The 22,183-nt window shown below is 45.0% G+C and overlaps 1 protein-coding gene across 3 annotated transcripts in view; it reads left to right on the top strand.

Annotated features, from left to right (window-relative positions):
- The first annotated feature begins 1,254 nt into the window (after positions 1 to 1,254).
- CFAP36 (cilia and flagella associated protein 36) overlaps positions 1,255 to 22,183 on the top strand; it is a 537,779-nt gene continuing 516,850 nt past the window's right edge. Inside the window, exon 1 of one of the 3 annotated variants that reach the window (XM_085612386.1) lies at positions 1,255 to 1,572. In XM_085612386.1, coding sequence (XP_085468512.1) covers positions 1,470 to 1,572 — 103 coding nt within the window. In that variant the 5' untranslated portion in view covers positions 1,255 to 1,469. The remainder of the gene's footprint in view (positions 1,573 to 22,183) is intronic. The other 2 variants (XM_085612387.1, XM_085612388.1) reach the window with 2 other exon arrangements.

The following is a 22,183-nucleotide window of genomic DNA, read 5'->3' as shown; positions in this document are numbered from 1 at the left end:
AAATAGTGCTATTTAAATTGTTATTTGTGTAACTACTGAGACAGACCAACCCATCTGACATTCTTACAGTGCATGCACATATGTACAATAAAGTAAAAAGCATGCATCTCTTAAGTACCTGTGAAGAGATAACAAGCTATGCGCTTTTGTTTTCTGGCCGGTGCATTTGCGAGGTTCCAAGAGGCCTCCAGTCACATACTCGATAAAAAGGAGGCCCAGGCCCCGTAACCTCTGTCTTTATCGTTGCCCAGCTGGAGGTGGGGGGGGGGGAAAGCCCCCTCTCTGCCTGCACGTTGCTGCTGGGAATCGAAAGCAGACAACGTGCAGGAGCTGATGAATGTGTCCCGGTGTTTCAAAATTACTCAGGGAAAAGTTCAACATATTTCTGTGGGACCATACTTCTTAGCAGGGGGTGCGGCATCCACCCTGTAAAAAGAGTAGGTGGATGCTGTGTACCCCCGAATAGAGCCCTGGGTATTACCCTCCTCAGGTTGTGGACCTACACAGTTTTTACCTTCCATGATTATATTATCGTTTGCGTGCCTGTTTTCCTTTATGTTCCGATCATCTGTAAAGTGCTCTGATACCCTCACAGGTCATCTTTACGCTATATAAAACTTTATAAATAAAATAAATATAAAAAGATTAATATACTAATCTTATATTTTAGTGTGTTATGCATCCCCATCCATGTGATGTATGTAAGTAACCTTTAAGGGATATTTTTTTTTTTATTCCAAGTTTGTTCCCCAATGGTTTGCCAATATATAGCAATTGAAACTGATTCCTTTAGGCTACGAATAAATACTTATTCGTAAGAGATATACTTAATGGTTAGGATGTAATTACATACATATAAATGCCTATCATTAAGAGACAGTTGCGCCATTCCCAGCCAACAGCAGAGCAGAAGCCCTCCCTCAGCCTCCAGTCCTAACCTAAAATCTGCAGTACAGTCAGGATCCATTAGTGCCAATGCTAGCAAGCGTCCATTTTTTTCTAATTTGAAAGATTTTCAGATTCGAAAATAGAGGTGAACAAGTCACACGTAGCGCAAAGCCCGAGACGCTTCGCACAATGCCGATTCTCCAAACCCTGGTTAAAGCTACCCTTAAGCCGTAAAATAATGTTGTACACAAATATCGTCTACTCTAGACACCACAAACACCCCCTGAAAGCAACTCCAGCGTGCAAGTCAAAACTTGAAATAATGTAGCCGTAGAGTAGACTCGCGCATGCGCTGTATTAATACTTGATGCTCTGCAGTCTGCACTCTCTCAGCCAATAAACCGTTTCGGTGACGCGAGAACCCTTCGATGACGTCCGTTGCCGTAGCGACCCAATCAAGCGTTTGCAGTCCAATTGGGCTGGAGTGGTTGTGAGCAGAGGCGCGTGTGGGATTTGTTTACCTCCTGTCCCTGCGCCTCTTACGAGCTGCAGGGCAGCGCCCGGTCCTTGGAGTAACCACCATGGCGGATATTGAAGAATGGGTGGTAGAGAGCGTCTTCGGATTCCTGCGTAGCCCCCTATGGGCCGCGCCAGTGCTGGATTTCCTGGAGCAGCGATGCTCAGGTGAGGCGGGGCGGAGGGCGTCGCCCCTTCAAGGGGCCTCTGGTGAGGGGAGCAGCAATGGTGCTAAGTAGGCCTTATTCTTCAATCACTGAACACCTGGTGCTCTTTTATTTACAATAGTTCGCAGAACTGTCCCTGGTGCAGGATGGAGGTCGGAGATTTCAAACGAGCTACCACCAACTTTCTTTCCATCTTTTATGAGTCGCCCTCAATATAAATTTCAAATCTTCTTTAGGGCGGAGATTTACTCTTTTTCAGCTATTTAAATCGACGCATCTGAACTTTCTTTAGACGTTAATACTTGGGTGTACTCTTTAGCGATTTTACTGCCGAAAAAACTTATATGTACATTGATTTTCTTTAAAGACAACATTGAAAATATATCCATAACAACTTTGGAGTAAAAGGACAAGATGTCTGTAATTTGTATGTGGAGTGTGTGTGTATGCCTTGTTAAAATATCCACAATTCCATAATTCAAATCCTCGAAGGAAATATAATTAACACATCACAAACAATCGCAAACGGCCGTCTTGTATGTTCCCTCTCTTGTCGTGCCTTTTCGTTCAACGTAGACGGGAAAGAGCCGTTTATTCAACTTCGGGTTGTGGTTAAATAAGGCCATTTTAATTGGTTGTCTAGAGGACCACCAAACTGCTCCTATAAAAAATCATGCTGCTGCCATCGCCAGTGTTTGAGTGTCAAATGTTTCCAAATTTGGGCCAATCAACCTGCCACCTTATTTTCAGTAATGCCCTTTAAGTCTAAACACATTTTTATTGGTGCAAACCTGTCATTTAATAAATGCAGTTTGGAACCAGCCATATGCAAACCAGTCTTGACCCTGTTCCGCAAGGGAACAGTCTAGCCTGATCTGCCAGGCCAGGGCTTCCCTGAACCTGAACACAAGCAATCCAGGACTGGACTTTTTTTTTACCAGGTATAGGCACGGGTCTACCCAGACGTGGGTCCTGTGCACACTGTGTCACTGGAAACAAACTAGGGCAAAACCTGTCCCTGGGTTGCTTGTGTTCCTGTTCAGGGAGGGCCTGGCAGTTCAGGCTGGACTGTTCCCATGACAAACAGGGTCAAGACTGATTTAATTATGGCTCGGTCCCAACTGAGGTGGCATGGCGGGCGAAAAACGACAGATTGGGATACGACCTGAGCGATTGCCAGTGGCGTGATTAATTTGCATGCACTTGCCTGCAAAATGATGTGTTTTTTTCTTATTTTTATTTACCAATCAGAGTTGGATCAGTTATGCTGTGTTATGTTGATATGTATAGTGCACCAATACCCATGAGGCTATCCAGGCACTTGGGCTTGGTGTTTGTTCCCAAGGTGCTTATATGAAGAGCAAGCTCTTCAGCTTCTGGCAGAACTCAAGAGGTTAGGAGGTGGGTCTGGTGTTGAAGGAGATCGTTCCTTGTCTTGGGTGCGATATAGAAGAATTAGTGACCTCTTTTTTTGCTTTTGCGGGTGTGGGGAGTGTGTGAGAGTGAGGCAGAGGGTAGGTGTCTGGTAGGTTGGTGTAAGTGTATGCAGCTGTTCAGGTATTCTAGTTCTGTGATGTATAGGGCTTTATATGTGTGTGAGAAGTTTGAATTTACTGTGCATGTGAATGAGGAGCCAGTGGAGCTTCATGAGGTGCAGTTTGATGTAGTGCGTTGTGAGAGGTCAAATACGAGTCTTGCTGCTGCGTTCTGGATGATCTGGAGTCTGTGTAGGAGTTGTTTGGAGATTCCGGTGTAGCGAGTGTTGCCGTAGTTCAGCCTGCTGGTGATGAGTGCTTGTGTGAGGGTCTACCTGGTGTTCTGAGGCAAGATCTTTCGCAACAAGGATTTGGAAGCAGGAGGTGGACACTTTGTTGACTTGAGCCCTTATGTTGAGCTTGTCATCTAAGAAAGATGATTCTTAGATTTCTTGCATGGTCTGCAGGTGTGGGTGTTGGTTCTTGCTCTGGTGGCCACCAGGTGGAGTCCCATGGCGAGATCTTGTTGCCGAAGGCCAGTACTTCCGTCTTGTCGGAGTTGAGTGTCAGGCAGTTGTTTAGCATCCAGTCTGCTACCATGGTCATGCATTTGGTGAAGTTGGTTCTTGTGGTGTTTGTCTTGTCCGTCAGGGAGAGGAAGAGTTGAGTGTCATCAGCGTAGGAGATGATGGTGATGTCTTGTGATCGGATGATGTTGGCAAGTGGTGTCTTGTACATGTTGAAAAGGTTGGGGTTGAGGGATGATCAATTGGGGACACCACATATCAGTTTCTTGGTCTCTGATGTGAAGGGTGGCAGCCTGACCCTTTGGGTTCCTCCTGTGAGGAGGCACAGATCCATGTGAGAGCAGGTCCTTGTAAGCCAATCTGGTGGAGACTTCTGATGAGAGTGTTGTGGGAGACAGTGTCGAAGGCCGCGGGGAGGTTGAGCAGGATGAGGGCTGCTGTTTTTCCTCGGTTCAGGGTGTTTCGAATGTTGCCGGTGGCCACAATGAGTGTTGTGGTTCTTTCTGAATCCTGGTTGTGTGTTGTCTAGAAGATGGTGAAGTTCGGTGTGGTTCGTGGGCTGCTTGTTAAAGGCCTTTTCCGTCACTTTGCCTGGATAAGGGACTGGGATATGGGTCAGAAGTTGCTCAGTTGATTGAGGCCGGCTGTGGGCTTCTTGAGGAGGGTGTTGTTTTCTGCAAGTTTCCATTCATCTAAGAAAGTGGCGGACGTGATGGAGGTGTTGATGTGGTGCTGATTGGTGATGTTCCCATGTTGTAGATGTGGTGGGGACATGGGGCACCTGAGTGAATGGTCTGCATAATTGTCGCTGTGTCGTTTCTGGTGGGGGTTGACGATTCGGTCAGGTGGCCATCTTGGCTGGTGGTGGGTAGGTTGGAAATGAGTTTCCTGGGGTTGGGTTGGTGTGTGAAGTTGCTGAAGATATTTGCTATTTTGCTGTGGAAGAAGTTAAATTAAATAGGTTGTCGCAGAGTTGTTGGGAGGCAGTAATGTTGTTGACATGAACTGAGCATGAAGTGAAATCCTTGACGATCGAAAAGATCTCCTTGCAGCTGTTGGAGCTTCCTTCGATGCGGTTCACTAGTGCTTTTTTCTTAGTATCTCTAATTTACAGGTGATAGCGTCTGAGCACAGCCTCGTAGATAGTTCTGTCAGTGGTGTCACGGGTAGCTCTCCATTTCTTTTCTAGCTGTTTACAGTGTTCTTTGGTGTCTCGAAGGTCTTCTGTGTACCAGCTTGCCTGCTTGTTTGATCTACTATGCTTGTTGGGTTAGATGGGTGCCTGGGAGTCCACGTAGTTCTTGATCCAGTTGTTGATGTCCTTGTCAAAGTTGTCTGTGGGGCTAAGCTGATAAGTGTTGAGGGCGCTGAGCCAGTCTGCTTCTGTGAATATGGCCCAGCTGAGGCTTGGAGTGCTGAAAACGTTAGGGGTGTTGACTTGAGGTGTATTGATTTGGAAGTGGCTGATGGAGTGGGCGCTCCATGCGAGCTGTGTGGTGGAGTTGTATTTGATGCTGTTGCTTTTGATGAAGTTGGGGTCCAGTGTGTGTTCTGTGACGAGCTGGGTGAGTCTGATGTTGCTGAAGCCGATGCACATCCCTTCTACCATACCACGCTGCTGGAAATTCCTTATCTCAATGCATGACAATTTTTTTCTAAAGGAGGTTTCCTGCTGTGGCCAAGACTCCCACTACTTCACCTCCAGCATCTGAGTGAGCCAATAATAGCTGCTCAACCCAATGGCATTATGCCTCCATCCCCCCATCTCCGATAGTCATGAGTGATATTCTAGGTGCACCACCATTCCTCAGAAATGAGTGCAGTGTCTCATCTGTCTTTTTAAAGACGACCTCTTGCACCCAATGTGATATTTTCTAATATATGCAAAAGGCCGGGAGGGTTAATATTTTATAAAATGACACGCTACCCATTAGGGAAAATGCCCTCCCCCAATCTATCACACTGCTTTAAAAAATTTCAGTGTTTTCCAACGTTTCAGTTCAATCAATTCTTTACCTCTTGTCATCTAAATGCCCAAATATGTAATGTTTTATGTTTTTAGACTGGAAAGGGATTAGATGCCATGCAGGATGTAATTGGAATAGGACTGATTTAGACCACTTGATTTTAAATCCCGAAAACCTACCAAACTCCCCTGTTATATGCATCGGTCTATATACAGAGTACCTGGGGTCCACCACATAAAGGAGACTATCAACTGCATTTAGGGATATTATGTTATGATGTGCACTATTCTACTGAATTCCTTTAAACAGCAGATCCCATCTAATCCAATATGACAGTGGTTCTCACACTAGATCGAAGATTAATTGTGACAAGTGCATCTTTGTTTCATGCATCTTTTCATTCACTCTTACCTCCTTCATCATTTAAAAAAAATTAAATTAATCTAGCCAAAGGCAGGATGGATAATCTGATTCCCATGTTTTGAAGGCTACTAAACATGTATGATGACTTGAGGTACTAACACTACTCTTATTCCACATTTGGAATTTTATGTTGCTCACCTCTTGAGAATCCAACTGCCACTAAACTCACAAATGTAAGCAGAAATAGATCATACAAGAGGGAGCACTTAGTCAGTTCCTAAATATCAGGCATACTTCCTATTTACTTCAATACAATCACCACTCCTATAAAAGTACCAGCACTAAAAAATGTCTCTTGTATTTAGTCCATCGGTATTGAACAGTACAAGTTCCAACTGTTTTCTTCAATTCACAATTCCTTGTTTTGAAGATCGCAAAGGTATTTGCATGCAGATTGCACAGGAGAGGCAAATAGCACAGTGAAGTTTACAGCACAGTAGGATTCACCATCAGTCCCCCAATTAAGTTAAAAAAACGACTTTATTGAAAATCCAGTGTAAAAGAAACAGCTGAGCCAATGCGTCTTATCCCACTCAGGGACTTCATCAGGCAATAGCATAATATCCTTGTAGTTCAGCTCCTGTATTGCCTCCAATAAAGGGTTCAGTTTTCCTCTCCAAGGTTGTTGCTGTCCTTAACTAGTAGTGAATCTGGCGTGGAAGATTAGGGCACAACCACCTCTATGTCCAGACAGTGATATTTGGTACTACTAATATGCATTACATGCAGTTAAACCACATCTGGATTGTCTACAGATAACCTGCATGAGCGCTCCTTCCCTTTTTAGGTCTCGCCTTGGCAGCGCATGCTCTGTCTCAGCGAGACCTAAAGTAATCTCTACATGTTGGCAAGCAGCCGGTAGTTTTTCCTGCTGCTTGCCATTGGCTTAGTGTTGCCGTACTGTTTCTTACCTTGTTTTTCAGTGGCCCAACTGACTTCCGTGTAGTCTGGAAGCAGCGGCCACCAACTACAGTTTTAGTCCGCACTGTTCGGACTTTTTGTTTGTCTTGCGCATCGCTGCCTGTCCTAAACATGGCAGCGGCGCATGTGCAAGACAAACAAAAAGCCAGCCGGTGTGCGGGAGGGGTGGGCAGCGCATACTGCTTGTTTGCAATGGAGTGTTACAAGATGTGATTAAATGGTAATAACACGAGAAAACGGATGGCTCAGAAACCCAGCGCTGGAGCTCACGGAACAACGACGAATTACGCAGCAATGCTGTGGTTTCGTGCTGAGAAACAATGACGCGCATGGCGACTCCGCCATTAAATGCGCATAAACGGACAGCCCTCCAATAACAAGCCGCTACCAGATTCACGCTAGATGATGGAAACACTCTGGAAAAACGATGCGATGATCTTATGTTTACTTAAAATACAATTCAATGCAAATTCCAACCTAGCAATATGCCAGTCACTATAAACAACACTTGACGCTCACTTCATCTAGAAACAATATACATTACAGCCCTGGAACAACAGCCAAAAAAATACACAACACGTTTTCTTCATCTGGGTAATTCTCCGATTAATAGAGATGAATGACACAACATAACATGCAGCTACTCTGCAATTTAATGTTTGCATCTGAACTATAGGAGGCACTTAATTACTCTCATTTACCAGGCCGAATCTAATGAAGGGGCATTAGCCAAATGAAAAGAAGGCAGTACAAACAAACAAAATACTTATCCGATCATTAGAAGCACCCTCTGCCAGCGCAGGTGACAACAAACGCAGGATACATTACGATAATGCCCTAACTGCTGAGCTGTCAGTTTACTAATGCTGTGATCAGATGCCCTGGGATGTTAGCACTCGAGCTGTCGAGGTAGTGGCCATCAATCACCGCGCTGCGCTGCTCATTATTACAGCTCTCCGAGACATTAGTTTACACACCTTTCAACAGAGTTCCAAGCAATACGAGGCAAAGCGCTTCCTGGCACGGTGCACGGCGTCCTGCTTTTTAACGCGTTATTCTGTTTAATCACTGCAGCTGCATCCAGGTTTAGTAACTGCTTTGTGTTTACTTCTTCAATAACCCATGTACATTTTAAAATAAATAATCTGAGACATATATAAATTCATGTTTCAAGTTCCGTCTTCAATGCCACACACAAACCACATATGAGAGGGCGCACACATCCACCCAACATAGATGGTTATTTTAATGCGAACGCATATTACTAATTGGTGTGCAAGGCAATTAATGCAAAGTTCCAACAGTCAAGATTTGGGTCTGTAGACCTGAGACTGTCAAATGTAAGTCCAGAGGATATCTAAAAACGGGATGTCTGATGGGTACAGATGGTGGTGGAGTATTAGAAGCAAGGATAAAACAGAACAAGCATTTGCAATGCAATAGGTCTCGCATTTACGCGAGTTTGAGCTATTGACCTTGCAAATGACTGCTTTTTATTTTTGTTTTCCTTTTTAAAACATAAATGAAGGGCATGTCATTTACAATACTAAGAGCTTAAACTTGTGTAAATGCAAGACCTATTGCATTGCAAATGCTTGTTTATCTTGTCTCCCAGCCTATTCACATTCCAGGAAAGAATGTTATTAGCACTCTTCCTCACATCGCCACTTACTGGTTACCATCCAACCCATGCCACTGCTTGGTTGCCCCACCAAATCCTACTCAACATCCTCACACCCCTCACTGCCATGCATCACATTGAAAACTGGCCTCCGCTCCAGTGCGCCACATGTCTGTTGCTCTAACATCAAATCAGAAATGCCGAGTGTTCAAGTTGCCTGAAGTCTAAAGTACAGGTATGTGAAGGACAGCCCTTTTACAATCTTGGGTAACCCATATTCTGAATTGTAGAAAATAAAAGTAATTGTTAGTCAGGTGAACGTTGTCCAATGTTTCCATACAAGTTTTCAGCATCTCCCAGAAACATATGTAACCCTCATTGAGGTTCTCGGACAAAATCTCTCCCACCTGTTGCTCTGATTCATGCGACAGAGGTTGTTTTTTCTGTTCTCATACAACTTAGCCTGCATTTGGTAATTGTCATCTTCAAGGTAGTAGTCAGAAAATTTAAATACCCCCCACTTCAAACCAAAGCTCTTATGGCACCAGGCAAACAAAAAGTCATCACAACCCTCCCCAGAAAAGCTCTCTTGTGTCTTCCATCCAAGTATCTATACATTCACCCTTTCATCCACCTGCTGATATCCACAATTTCACCTTTACATTCTGTCATCCATTCATTCTTTTATCTACCATTCAGTCTTTCAGCATTCTGTGCGTCAGCTAATCCATATCCAAACCTATCTATCCATCTCCAGACCTATACATCAAACCTATCCATCATCCATCTTTGTATCTATCCATCCACCCACCTTTTCACTCATCCATCTCTCCATCCATACTTTCCTTCATCCTTCCATCCTTTCAGTCATTCATCCATCCTCTCTTTCATTCCATCCATCTATCCATGCACCCTTTCACTCCATCCATCCTTCCTTTCACTCATCCATCCACATTTCACCCATCCTTCCAATCTTTTACTCATCGAATCATCCATCCATCCATTTACCTTTTCACTCATCAATCCACTCACTCTTCCATCCACGATTGCACTCATCTGTCCATCTCTTTCACTCATCCATCCATTGCTTCACGTATCCATCCATCCACTCTTACACTCATCCACCCTTCATTTTGCTTCATCCATCCATCCTGCCACTCCATACATCCGTCCATCCTCCCTTTCACTCATCCCATCCATCCATCTGCCCTCCCTTTCACTCAGCTATCCATCCGTTTACTCATCCATCCTCTCATCATCCATCCTTCCTTTCAGTCAGCCATCCATCCTTTCAATCACTCATTCATCCATCCTTTCTCTCATTATCTATCCACCCTTTCACTCATCCATCCTCCATCCATTGTCTCTTTCACTCATCCATCCATCCACCCTCCCTTTCACTCCTCTAGCCACCCACACTCCCTCTCACTCATCCAGCCATCCACACTCCCTTTCACTCTTCCAGCCATTCTTTCACTCATCATCCATCCATCCTTTCACATCCACCTATTCACCCTTTTACTCATCCAATCCATCCACCCTGCCTTTCACTCAGCTATCCATCCTTTCACTAGTTCATCTATCCTCTCCTCATCCATCCATCACCCCCTTTCAGTCAGCCAACAATCCTTTCACTCAATCACTCATCCATCCTTTCTCTCATCCATCCACCCTTTTACTCATCCATCCATTCTTTATTCCATCCATCAACCATCCCTTTCACTCATTCATCCATTCTTTCACTCATCCATCCTTACATCCATCTTTTCACTCATCCATCCATCCGCCATCCATCCCTTACACATCCATCCACCCTTTCATTCACTCATTCACCTTTGTCTGCCAAGTTGCAGACAGAAGAGGCCCTTCAAGAAAGAATTCCACATCAACTGTAGATGCTAAAGTTGGGGGTTCACAACACCAAATCTCCATCCTTTCACTCATCCATTAACCCACCCTTTCATTTCATCCATCCATCCACACTTTCACTCCACCCTCCCATCCATCCATCTTTTCACTCATCCATCCATCCTTTCACATCATCCTTTCACTCAACCATTCATTGACACTTTCATCCATCCACCCTTACTTTCATCTATCCATTCTTTCATGTATCCTTTCACCTTTTCATCCATTCAATCATCTATGCACTAATCCAGCCATTCTGTCACTTTTCCATCCTTCATCCATCCTTCCACCCATTCATGCTTTCACCCTTTCATCCATCCATACTCTCTTTCAGTCACCTATCCATTCTTTCAGACATTCATCCTTCCTTCCATCCTTTCACTCATTCATTCAGCTATCCACCCACCCTTTCACTCACACATTCACCCACCCTTTCACTCACCCATCCACCCTTTCATTCACACACCCACCCTTTCATTCACACACCCATCCATCCATCCTTTCCCTAAACCAGCCCTTTCACATTATTTATGAGTCTTTGTCTGTTGCAGTAAAAAAAGGCCCATCATGAACTCCACCCCTGCTGTAGCTGCTAAAGAGGGGGGCTGATGACACCCCTGGTTGTCTTTTTTTCTGCGCCTTCTCGGAAGCCTACTGTGGGACTCCTGTTGGGACCCCTCTATCCCAGCCCTTTAGCCAGTACCATCCATCAACAGGGAAGGTGAAGTACCACTGTTTTACCTCTCTCCCAACCATGCAGGAATAGGATCATATGTTTAATGTTCTGTTTTCTCAACTCTCTTTTTACCCCGTCAACGACTCCCCGCTGCCTCTGCATCGCCTGTGTAAAATCTGTAAACAATAATACACTTGCCCTCTCAATTCTCAAAAGGTCTTCAATCTTCTTGCTGCCGGTAAAAGACATTTTTACACCGGTTGTTAAGCATGTGTATGATGACTGCTCTTTGTATTCCTCACTTGGTTGGAGGGTGGGTGGGTGGCGAAGTCTGTTGCCCTGTGGGTCCCATCCTCCCCAAAAAATCTTTGAGAGTCTTCTAGGTTGTAATGTTTTCTAGAATGAGAGATTCCACAAAAACTTACAGACTTTGCCTATCTTGGCACTCCTACAATGCAGATTGTTTTTTCCTCGATCTTCAGCGTCTTCCATTTTTGACATTAAGACTGACCCGTTATGCTCAACACACTCTAAAGTCTCTCACTGTGGTGGGCACCTCTCTCAAGAATGACTTCACTCACTCGAGGTGTCCAGTATGTTGGATGTTACAGATGGCAGAGTTTTTGTTGTTCGTCATTGCACCTCCCCAGTAAGCTGTATTTTTCCGGCCGTTACTTTGAACTGTCCGATTTCTCCTGTTCTTGCTCATCCTAGAGGTGTTAAGTGGCCCCCTTACTGTCATATCCTCAGGGGTGTTAAATGTAATAACATATCTACTTGTCCACTGCATGAGATGCTTCATAAAGCTACATGCCCCATAAAAATATCTACTTGTCCCTTTTGTGCCATGCACTGAGGTGACAAAATGCTGCAGCGTTCTCATTAGATCAAAACTCTGATAATAGCCTCTCAGATTATGCCAGGGCTCATATTATAGCATGGGTTAGATACTAGCAATTGCCTGAAAGTGTTCCCTTTTCACAAATCTACATGCTAGGGCTGGAGGCAGCAGGAAGCTGTAGCTCTAGGGTTGGAATGCCTTTTTGAGTCTGTGCACACCTTTAAACTTAAATGTTTAAGGTTTTTTGCCAACTAATCTCATCCCGAACTGTGAAAGGTTAGAAATTTACTTCTAACAAGGGCAGAACGAAAACTTTTTCCAGGATAGGAAAAGGGGGTTTTAGGCTTTTTGAAGGTGAAAGTATTATGTGGTATTGCAGGGGTGCCTACCATGTAATACTAGCAAAATACACAAAGATGGACCATGGGTACTTTCTCAGTACACCTTCTCTCAGTCCTGATAGAGTGGCAAAGAACAGACAGGCTACTTAAAGTAACATGTATTGTATTGTAATTGCATTTATATAGCGCTTACTACCCCTGACGAGGCATCAAAGGGCTTTTCGGCGGGTAGCACGCTACTCCGGGACCCATTGAGGATTAGCGTTGAATTAGTATAGTGAAACATGCAAGTAAATTTTAAGTGGTGGATAGGTTAGTCAGTTATTTGGATTCGGAAGAATAGGATAGCAGAAGGAAAGAAGAGGAAAAAAAAGGTTTTTATTTATATAGCGCTTGTTACCCCTGATGGGGTGTTGAAGCACGCTACTCCGGAAACCCATAAAGGATTAGTGCTGAATTAGTATGGTGAAATATGAAAGTAATTTGAGTGGTGGATATTAGTCAGTTATTTGGAGAGAGAAGGGTAGCGGAGGGATAAAAGGGAAGAAAGGTTTGGATTCATGTAGCATCTGTTACCCCTGATGGGTGTTGAAGCGCTTTTCTGGCGAGTAGGACGCTACTCCGGAACCCATAAAGGATTAGTGTTGGAAATTAGTATAGTGAAGTATGAAGTAATTTGAGTGGTGGATATGTTATTCAGTTATTTGGATGGAGAAGGGTAGGTTGGGTGATAGAAGAGGGAAAGAGGTTTGCATTTATATAGCGCTTGCTACCCCTTGATGGGGTTTTGAAGTGCTTTATTGGCGAGTAGCACGCTACTCTGGAACCCACAAGGATTACTGTTGAAATTAGTATGGCGGAACATGAAAGTAATTTGAGTGGTGGATATGTTATTTTGATTGAGAAGGGTTGGGGAGGGGTAGAAAAGGGAAAAAGGTTTGCATTTATATAGCGCTGGTAACCCTGATGGGGTGTTGAAATGCTTCATTGGTGAGTAGCACGTTATTCTGGAACTCATAAAGGATTAGTGGTGAATTAGTATAGTGGAATATGGAAATTGAGAAGTGAACATGTTAGTCTGTTATTATAATTGAAAAGGATGGTGGAGGGACAGAAGAGTGAGATTTGTTATTTTTTAGGTCATAGCAGTAGGAGGAGGCTTTTGTGTTAAGCGTTTCACATCACCAACATGGATGATAAGTAATTGACATGACTCGAGAAATCCGACACCAATTTATGAAAATAGCTCTGAGTTTGATATATTTTTAGACACCAAAACGAAATCAGTACATACAGTATAACCGGAGTTATCAATTTTAAAGCATTAATAATATCGGTACTTTGCAATGTGAAAACATTGACGTTGCGGTCAATGGGAAAAACACATATAAGCAATCAGTTACTTGGAGAGTGAGTTCAACGGAACCCACTTGGAGTTAAGGTCTCATGAGTCCCTAGACCAGTTCACGACAGCTAGCATAATTTTACCTGGCTCGGGGAGCGGGGTGCAGAGGTGCACTTTAGCTGTCAATCAGGCTCACGGTGTTGAAATGAGTACCTTAGCAAAAAGGTACTTGTGGGGCGAGTTGAACAAAACCCTTTGGAAATTAAGCAGGAGTCTCTAGGCAGATCTGATCTACCTGGCTCGGGGGACTCGGGTGTAGAGGTGCTCTTGGCTATCCGTGGTGCTGAACTGGACCCTCAGCCAGAGGAGCTGGCAGGCATGCCAAGAGACGGTAAAAACAAATGCAAGATTTTTGCGATCGAACCACAGGGGTGGCTGGTCATTCGTGTAGGTGAATCTCTTATCTTGTAATGTCGTGTAAAGCGGGTTGAAGTCGGACTGACTACCAACAAGCCTTGGTACTTGCAAGCACTCCAGTTGAGGAAATGTTTATCCAGAGGACCAGGGGAATGTTGTAGAAAGCTGAGCCTCGCCGAAGGTTGGGACTACAGTTCCCAGAAGCCACCTGCCCAAGGACTTTGAGTGACCATTCCGGACGGCTTGGGGAACAGGACTTCAAGGTCGTGGACTTAGCGGTTTGTGCCTGCCGACGGCAGGGTACTAGTTCCGGCCTCTTGACTTGGTTGAGTCGAAATCCTGCGGGTGCAGGGTGGCTGCCACAGGTGTAGAGCTTAGCGCCTATCTTCGTGGAGTCCTGTCTTGTCATGAAAATGGGTCTCTTCTTGTTATTGCGTCAAATCTAAGGTTCCAGTGTTTGGGGTGCTCTTTATATCCTGGATTTAGGGGGTGTTAGTGGGTCTGAAGATTAGTAGCCAATGGGCATCTAGTCCTGCAGCTAGTCTGCCCCAGTAGTGACGACATCTTGTGGGTGTATGTCACTAAAACTAGTCAGAACTTTATTTCTAACCTAAATTCAAGATTACCAAAACCATCCTCGACTGTACACGTCAGCTGCAACAGCCTAGAGGTGTGGTCAGTCTTGTGGAGGTGGATGCCTCCTGCATAGCTAATTTCCTGCCTGCCCGCGAAAAACAGTGCCTGTGGCAGGGGGAGGCTTTGCCCTCGTGGGTGACAAGTTCCTTTGTCCAGTGGTGCCAGTGAAGCCTTTGAGGTCTCACTGCCACACCGGCGTAATCGCCAGCCATCCTGTGTGGGTGGAGATGTCACCTCCTGCTCACACAGGTCTTTGTCTCTGGCCTCTGGGAGTGGCACATACTTTCCAGCATGAGGCCAGGCTTCTGTCTTAGCGGTAAACCTTCAAATAAGCGTGCCAAGTCACAAGAACATTGGGTTAACTTGGTGGACACTACCTAAAGTGCCACCTAGGTATATGCTGGTTAAACCTCAACACCACCATCGTGTTGGGGGTTAAAAAAACATGGGGTCTGACACCAAACACGAAAGAAAGAAATCGGCCAGGCCATCATGGAGTGGTCATATAGGTAATGCCATATGCCAGCCCATGTTATCTGATGGACCGCCGGTCACTTGTGGTAGAATTACGTTTAGAATGCTACCACAGGGCAATATATGCTTGCACATATATTCCCACAAATATAATATCCTCCTATAGTCCTGCTGGACTATAGGAGGCCTGCATTAGAGGTGACTGACATATATTAGATGCAGCGAGTTGGCTCTGTCACACATGGTGTCTGCAGGGTTGAACTCGAGCAGGCAAGCTGCTCGTGCAGGGCTAACATGGCAGACCTGCAGACTTCGGTTTTACTTGGGTCACCCAGGGTGACACAATAAGTGCTGCAGCCCTGATACCCCTTTTACATCCCCACCCTGTATACCACTCGTACCATATACTAGGGCCTTACAGTGGTGCAAAAGTACTTGTCAATTGGGTGTACCAATTTACATTTACAATTTTAAGGGAAAGAAGACTGGTGCTGGCCCTGGTTAGCAGGACCAAGCACACTTGCAGATCACCTACCACAGCATTTATCAGCAACAAGTGAGAGGACATCATCAAAAAGTACAGTTTACGACACAGGTAAAGTGAACCTGGAAATGCTTAACAGATGTTTATATGAGCAAATATACACCTGCTTATTTTCTCATGCCAAAATGTAGTTCACTAACAGTTTCTAGGAGTACCGTTTTCAGGCCTACTTCTGTAAATTCTTGTGAGTTCATGAAAGTTGTTAATCTGCACTAATGCATGGACATTTACCATGGGTTAATTTTAGTGTCTTTCTTTAAGATTCGGGCCCCTAGGTAGGTCTGTTGTTATCTGTCTATCTTCATATTTGGTTAACTTAACTGTGATTAACATCACTCTGCCCTTTCACAGGGAGCATATCATCACACAAAGTAGTTTTGTTCAGCGCAGCCACACAAGATAGTTTTGTTCAGTGCCAGGGATTACTATGGCAATGTGTGCTTTTTAAGACCAAAAACATATTTTTGCTTTTAGCCAATTAATTTGTTACACTGGCCAGGGCCTGGCAGCTCCCACAATGGTAATATTTTACAAAAACCATGTCAAAACAAGACATGCAGTGCCAGAATCAAAAGACTGACTACCAATGCCAGACTTGTTGGCTTTGCCAATGCTTGTTTATTTTCTTGTTACAACTAATGTTAAAACTGGTTTCACGCTGATGTTCCCTTATTAATATTTTGGGGAAACACTAGCATGTATCAACCGTGCACAAAATAATGCCTCAAAGAAATGGTACCTAACATTTCACAGTAGTTTAGCAAAACCTTTTTCTTGTTGCATATATTTGTATATTTTATTTTGAAAGCAAAACCCATCAGTCTTGGGAGCAACATAGCATCGTATTGATAATCTTTGCAAACGTGTTTACACATTAATATACTTCAATCACTGTCAGTAGTGGAAGCTGAACCGTAAACAAGCATCCTGGGACTGGTTTCGGGGTATGTCATTCTTCATCAGCCAGGCTAGCTTGAATCTAGTGGCACAGCGAGCAAGGGCCCACGTCTGGCCATACCCATCCCACTTATGATGAAAAGTGTTACTGCAACAAATGATGGACGGAATGCTGAATGATTCAAATATTCTCCCCCAGTCAAGAGATCTGGGTTAAGTCCATCGTACTTTTGCCCACTACGCCACCCCAGTTTGGACCCAGCCATATGCAAATCAGTCTTTACCCCGTGCCTCATGGGAACAGTCCAGACCAAACTGCCAAGGGCAAAGTAAACATAAAAACGTCTTGTCCTTGACCCTAAACAATATGTCATGGGCGTCGGGTGATAGGAATTTCACACACCTGTATCCTGTTCCTCTATCGCACAGTAGCCGCTCTCGTGAATGTATTCAGTTGTGACACTCATACACCTTTCCCCTCATGCAGTCCTCCCTTCCAAACCTCACAGTGTTTTTTAAGTCCCTTTCATCCGATCCTGTCAGTGAATCATTATAAAAGTTAGGGTGCAAGTCCTCTGTTGCAGGGCCATACATTTCGTTTAATTTTGTCGTATTGCCTGTTTGTTGTAGGCCTGCTGGTGCTCTCCGGCTGCGGAATGAGGATTTGCACCATACCTGATCAAGACCTCACGAATCTGTGTTTTCCTTGATCTTCAAAGTAAGGCAGCCCGGGCCAGAGCTGACGCCATCTGCAGAGGAAAAGCGTTAGCCTCTGAGTACCACGTATACCTCTTTACCGAAGCTGGTAGGAAAGGTGTCACCTCACCCGATTCAGAGCCACTCTCCCAGCCTGTTAGGCAGCTCCCGGCCCTCCATGCTCTAGCAGCATCCGCACAACACTTCTCAGCAGCATATTTGAGGTTTTGTTGCTGCAGCCACCCCCGATAGCAGGTGCCCCAACTGTGTGTACTCGTCTCTTACAGACACCTTCCTCTGGTCACCGAACCTCACAAATAGTGGCTAGCTGCTCATTCTTGGGCCTCTCCTTCTTTTGCTGTCGCACTCCAAGATTGCACGACACGTCCGCTGGCAGTCCCCACTGCAACTTTTTGTTGTTTTCTTCCTACAACAGCCAACTTTGGCAGGTGATCACTCTGTAGAGTTCATAAGTCTTTCTGCGCACATCGTTTTCAGTTCTCTACGACTGGATCTTTCCCACACAGGTTCCTCAGAATAGGATGAATTTGAGGGGACTCTGCTCACCTCTGCTACAGCGAGCACTCGCATGGAAAACCCAGTCAAGATAGATATATTTAAAATCCCTGCCGCTCAGACTAGATACACGACGGACAATTTGACATTTGCTAACTTATTATAAACAGGATAAAAGGGCAGCATATGCGGTTTCTTCAAGGGAGCTTTAATGTGCATGCCCCTTTTAACTTGTGGCAAGATCATTAAAGCTCCCCAATAATTTTTTTAACTCTTTTCTGTACATTAGCGCTTTACTAGCGATGGTTTATATTTCTTCTCCTTGCGATTGTGCTGGCCTAGCGGGCTATATGTCTGTCCCCCTTACTTCAACACTGGTTCTGTGGACTGTTGGAGAAAAGGCTCTACTCAGTAGAGGTGGGGGGGGAGTTGGCGGGGTAAGTTTACTCTAGCTCCCCATAGTTATATGGGTTCTGCTGAGACTTCTACAGTGGCAGATCTTGGAAACATTCAACTGCGTTCAGCACAAACACCCCTGAAGATTAGACCAACAAAAAAGTTATGCAATTCTAAGTGGTGCTTCTTTCTATCTGCAAATTACGTTATTTATACATTTTTCTTCCTGTACTTATTTAATGCTAGTGGGACTGGACTTGAAAGCGGCGCACAGCTATGCAAATCCAGGTTTGGGCAGGGGCTTCAACCAAATCTGCCTTTCCGTTAGCAGTAGCCTCTACCTGTCACTGCCGTAGCATGGAAAATGAGCAATGTACATCACCTTAATTACGCACTGCTGCCATTTGTCTAATCAGAGCCCTTGCCAGATGCACGTCCCTTTATTAAAATACGGATCCAAATATCTGCAATCCCTCCTTCATCATTTCTCTCCAATCATATGCCTGAATGCATGAGGCCATTGCCATTTTCAATATTTTTATACAGATAATTTAGTATTGCATCTAGAGAATGTTACCCCTTTTCTGCAAAAAGCTATAAAGTCTGAAGTTACCTACTATTGTATATGTTGACTGTAGCCTTTTATTAGGATTACATTTAATGTGCCACTGATGCTGGATCAATAACTTGTAGCTAGAAAGGAAAATAGATTTCAATTATGAAAAATAGGAATTACAATTTTTGGAAACTATTCATGGGGGGGAAAGGAAACTTAATTTGAAAGTTAGAGATGTGAGAATTTCAAAATGTTGATCATTTTCCTCATCTAGAAGCCACATTTGAGTGTAAATTAAATTGGATTTATCGAAAAAAGACGAGTGGTATTAGAGCATTGTCACAGTGCTTCTTTTTAAATGATTTTACAAAACATCTGCACAGGTTGCTTGGTTTCAGCAAATCCTTTGGAAATTGATCAAAAATTGAAGTTCGAACCTTAGCTATGTCCAAAAGATAAGATTTCATTAGCTATTTGAACTCTGTTGGAAAACGAGGCAGCATCTGTGAGGCCTGCACAAATAACATGACTACATTTGTCCTTCACTGGGAACCAAACACCCAATTGTAGTGCCTGACTCTCAGAGGGTAGCGTTGCAGAGCAGTCTGAGGCTTACTCAAGGGAGGTGGTGTGGGCTAGTAATCGCCATTTGCAGGTGCACAAAAATAACACTCAATAATTGATTGTCCAGTCTGTACTTTGCTTTATAAAAGTAAGAGTACATTTATTAAACACACACACTACTCAGTACTATGCACCAATTTACAAACATACATAAGCTGTTGGAATTACTTTGTGACATTGCATAACATCTCCACCCCTCACGCAAAGGGGGGGTGGGGTCTAGTACCACCACTCCCATGTATGCATATCAACTTGCCCCCAATGCAGATAGTTGAACATAACCTGGAGCGAGGGCCCTGCGCACTGGCACCATCCCAGTGGCGACCCACCCCATTACCTCAACAAGCATTAAAAAGGGGTAAGCCTGCCTTGGTGACACATGACCCTGACTGAGCATCTCCTACTGAACATAAAGTATGCACCTCTATATCTTAAGGGCTCGCAGTCTGGGGACTTCACCTAAGCGCAGCAGCAAGAATCCATGTTTACACACACTTTAGAATGACAGTACTCATCACCTTGGTTGATCATTTGAATGCATTGCAATTACAGCCCCTAAAGGCATCACAGATGAAATCACAGGATTGCGCATATACAGCCAGACACCCTAGCAGGACTGTCTGGCAACATAGCCCCACTTGGCTTATGACATCTCCTTACACATGTGACTTACAGTCCCTTCAAGAGAAGTACTCCTGGCAACTACACTTCTCCTGCAGTGCGCCTCTTCACTTTTAAAGGAATCACAGGTAAAAGCATGGGATTACGTAAATACAGCCAGACCCCCTAGCAGGAAGGTCCAGCAACATAACTCCATTTAGCTTAACATCACCTTACACATGTACTTCATCTTACACATGTGACTTCCAGTCCACCTAAAAAGAAATAACCAATAGTAAATGCATTTCGGTGCAATTACACCACTTCACCTCCAGGGGATGCCCTTCTCCATACATCCCCAACTCAGCCCTTCACTCCATGATGCACTTCATAGTACACCCTCAGCTGTAGAACATTAGTTCCAGCCTAGAAGGTGTTAAAGGCTGGCTGAGCCCTTGAGGGGTTATTCTTTCAGATGCCCCGTGAAACTTATGGGTGGACTGTTCTTCTTTATGCTGGGGGAGACTGCGGTGCTCCGGCAGCCCCCCTGCACCCCCTTTCACACATGGGGGTGACCCCCTCCTCTGGGGGCCACCAGGCACCAAAATGGCAGATTTGTTCGTGCTGGGGGGGGGGGGGGGAGACTGCGCTCCTCCAGCAGCTCCCCCAGCACCTTTTCACAAGTGAGGGTGACCCCCCTCCTCTGGGGGCCACAAAGCACCAAAACAGCAGATTTCCAAATGCCTGGCGAGGCATTATGGGGCACTTCATGCTCCTCTTTACCAGCCCCAGCCACTGGGAACACTCTCCTCTGCCCTCAGGGTCTCTGATTCAGCAGGATGCTGTCTTCACTGGCTCCCTGCGCCAGCCTTTCGCCTGGCTGTCCTCCGTGGCCTCTCTTCTCCCTACGCAGAGGCCACTGCTCCTGCGCACTGGTCCTGGGCTCTTCTTCTGGTGCTGTTAGGGTCCTGGAGGCAGTCAGGGGGTCTCTCCTTCCAACTGCCCATTGCGCCAGGCTCCAGCCCCTTCAGCCTCAGCAGACCACACCCCAGAGAGAGCTTCTCTTCCTGTGCAGGCACTTTTTAAAAGTTGAGTAGGGGGCTGGCAGGAAGTCTCTGTTGGTCCTATCAAACAGCGACACATCACGTCCCTGTCCCTGCTCCCTCCTTCTTGTCCAGCCTCTGGGTTTGGTAAAAATGGCGTCGTCCAGTGTCTCTGGCCACATGTCTGAAGCCTCATCCCCCACGCTGCCTTCCCTCCTTGGTGCAGCCTGGTGCCTGGCACCCAGTGACAGCTGCTAATGGATGAGCCTGTAGCCCCACCCATCTTCTCTTCGTGGAGAGGAGGCCCTAGCTTGTGGAAGAAAGGTTATCAATCCATCCAGCTGAGGTCAGCCCTCAGCCTGGGTCTGGTCATGGCTGGCTCAGAGAAATATGACAGTTCTGGATGACCCAAAAGCAGTACAAATATGACTTTGGACTTTGCAGAATACTTCTTTTCACATTTGCTACATTGGACTTAAGTGCATGTCTGGAATCTGTAGGCCTAATGGAAGTTAATCTAGCCCCTGGCTCCACATTCCTATAGGGGAATAATGAAGTGAAAAAACAGTAAGACACACTGACTTTCCCTGGCATGTTTCTTTCCAGGGTATAAAGCCTATTCCATGTCACCACCCAATACTGCATAAGTCCTACCGGACCATTCACTTTGTAGCTGCTCCTGGACTGCGCATGCTGGGAATCTCCCCTGCGTAGGCCGTACACGTGTGCACACGCATGTACACATGTGTCTGCATGTAACCAGCCCGGTGTCCCTTACTCCAGCTGCTGAACAGTGGCCTGGTCAAGCCAGGGAAACACCAGTAAAATCCCCATGCAGTCTCTTACATCCTGAGTTCACTGTGGGTAAGTCCCAACTTATGAGGCTCCCCCACAGTAAACGCTCAACAATTAGGTGCTCAAAAAGCGAAAAATCCGGGCGGCCCATAGTGTCAGAACCACCTTCTAACAAACTCTTTGTCTACATTGACAGATTGAATTATCATTAGGAACAACAGGAGTTAAATTAATAATGTCTAGAAAGCTCATTCTACTTTGGTTTTGCATTGCAATAGTTTGGGTAAATGCATTTTTAGGCGGACTCTATTAAATTGACTAATTACGGTGGGTTGGTGGTGACACAAAATGATAGTACTTTCAATCAATCAAT

This window comes from Triturus cristatus, chromosome 6 (assembly GCF_964204655.1).
Source record: "Triturus cristatus chromosome 6, aTriCri1.1, whole genome shotgun sequence".
Taxonomy (NCBI): Eukaryota; Metazoa; Chordata; class Amphibia; order Caudata; family Salamandridae; genus Triturus; species Triturus cristatus.
This window is presented reverse-complemented; position numbering and strand designations above follow the sequence as displayed.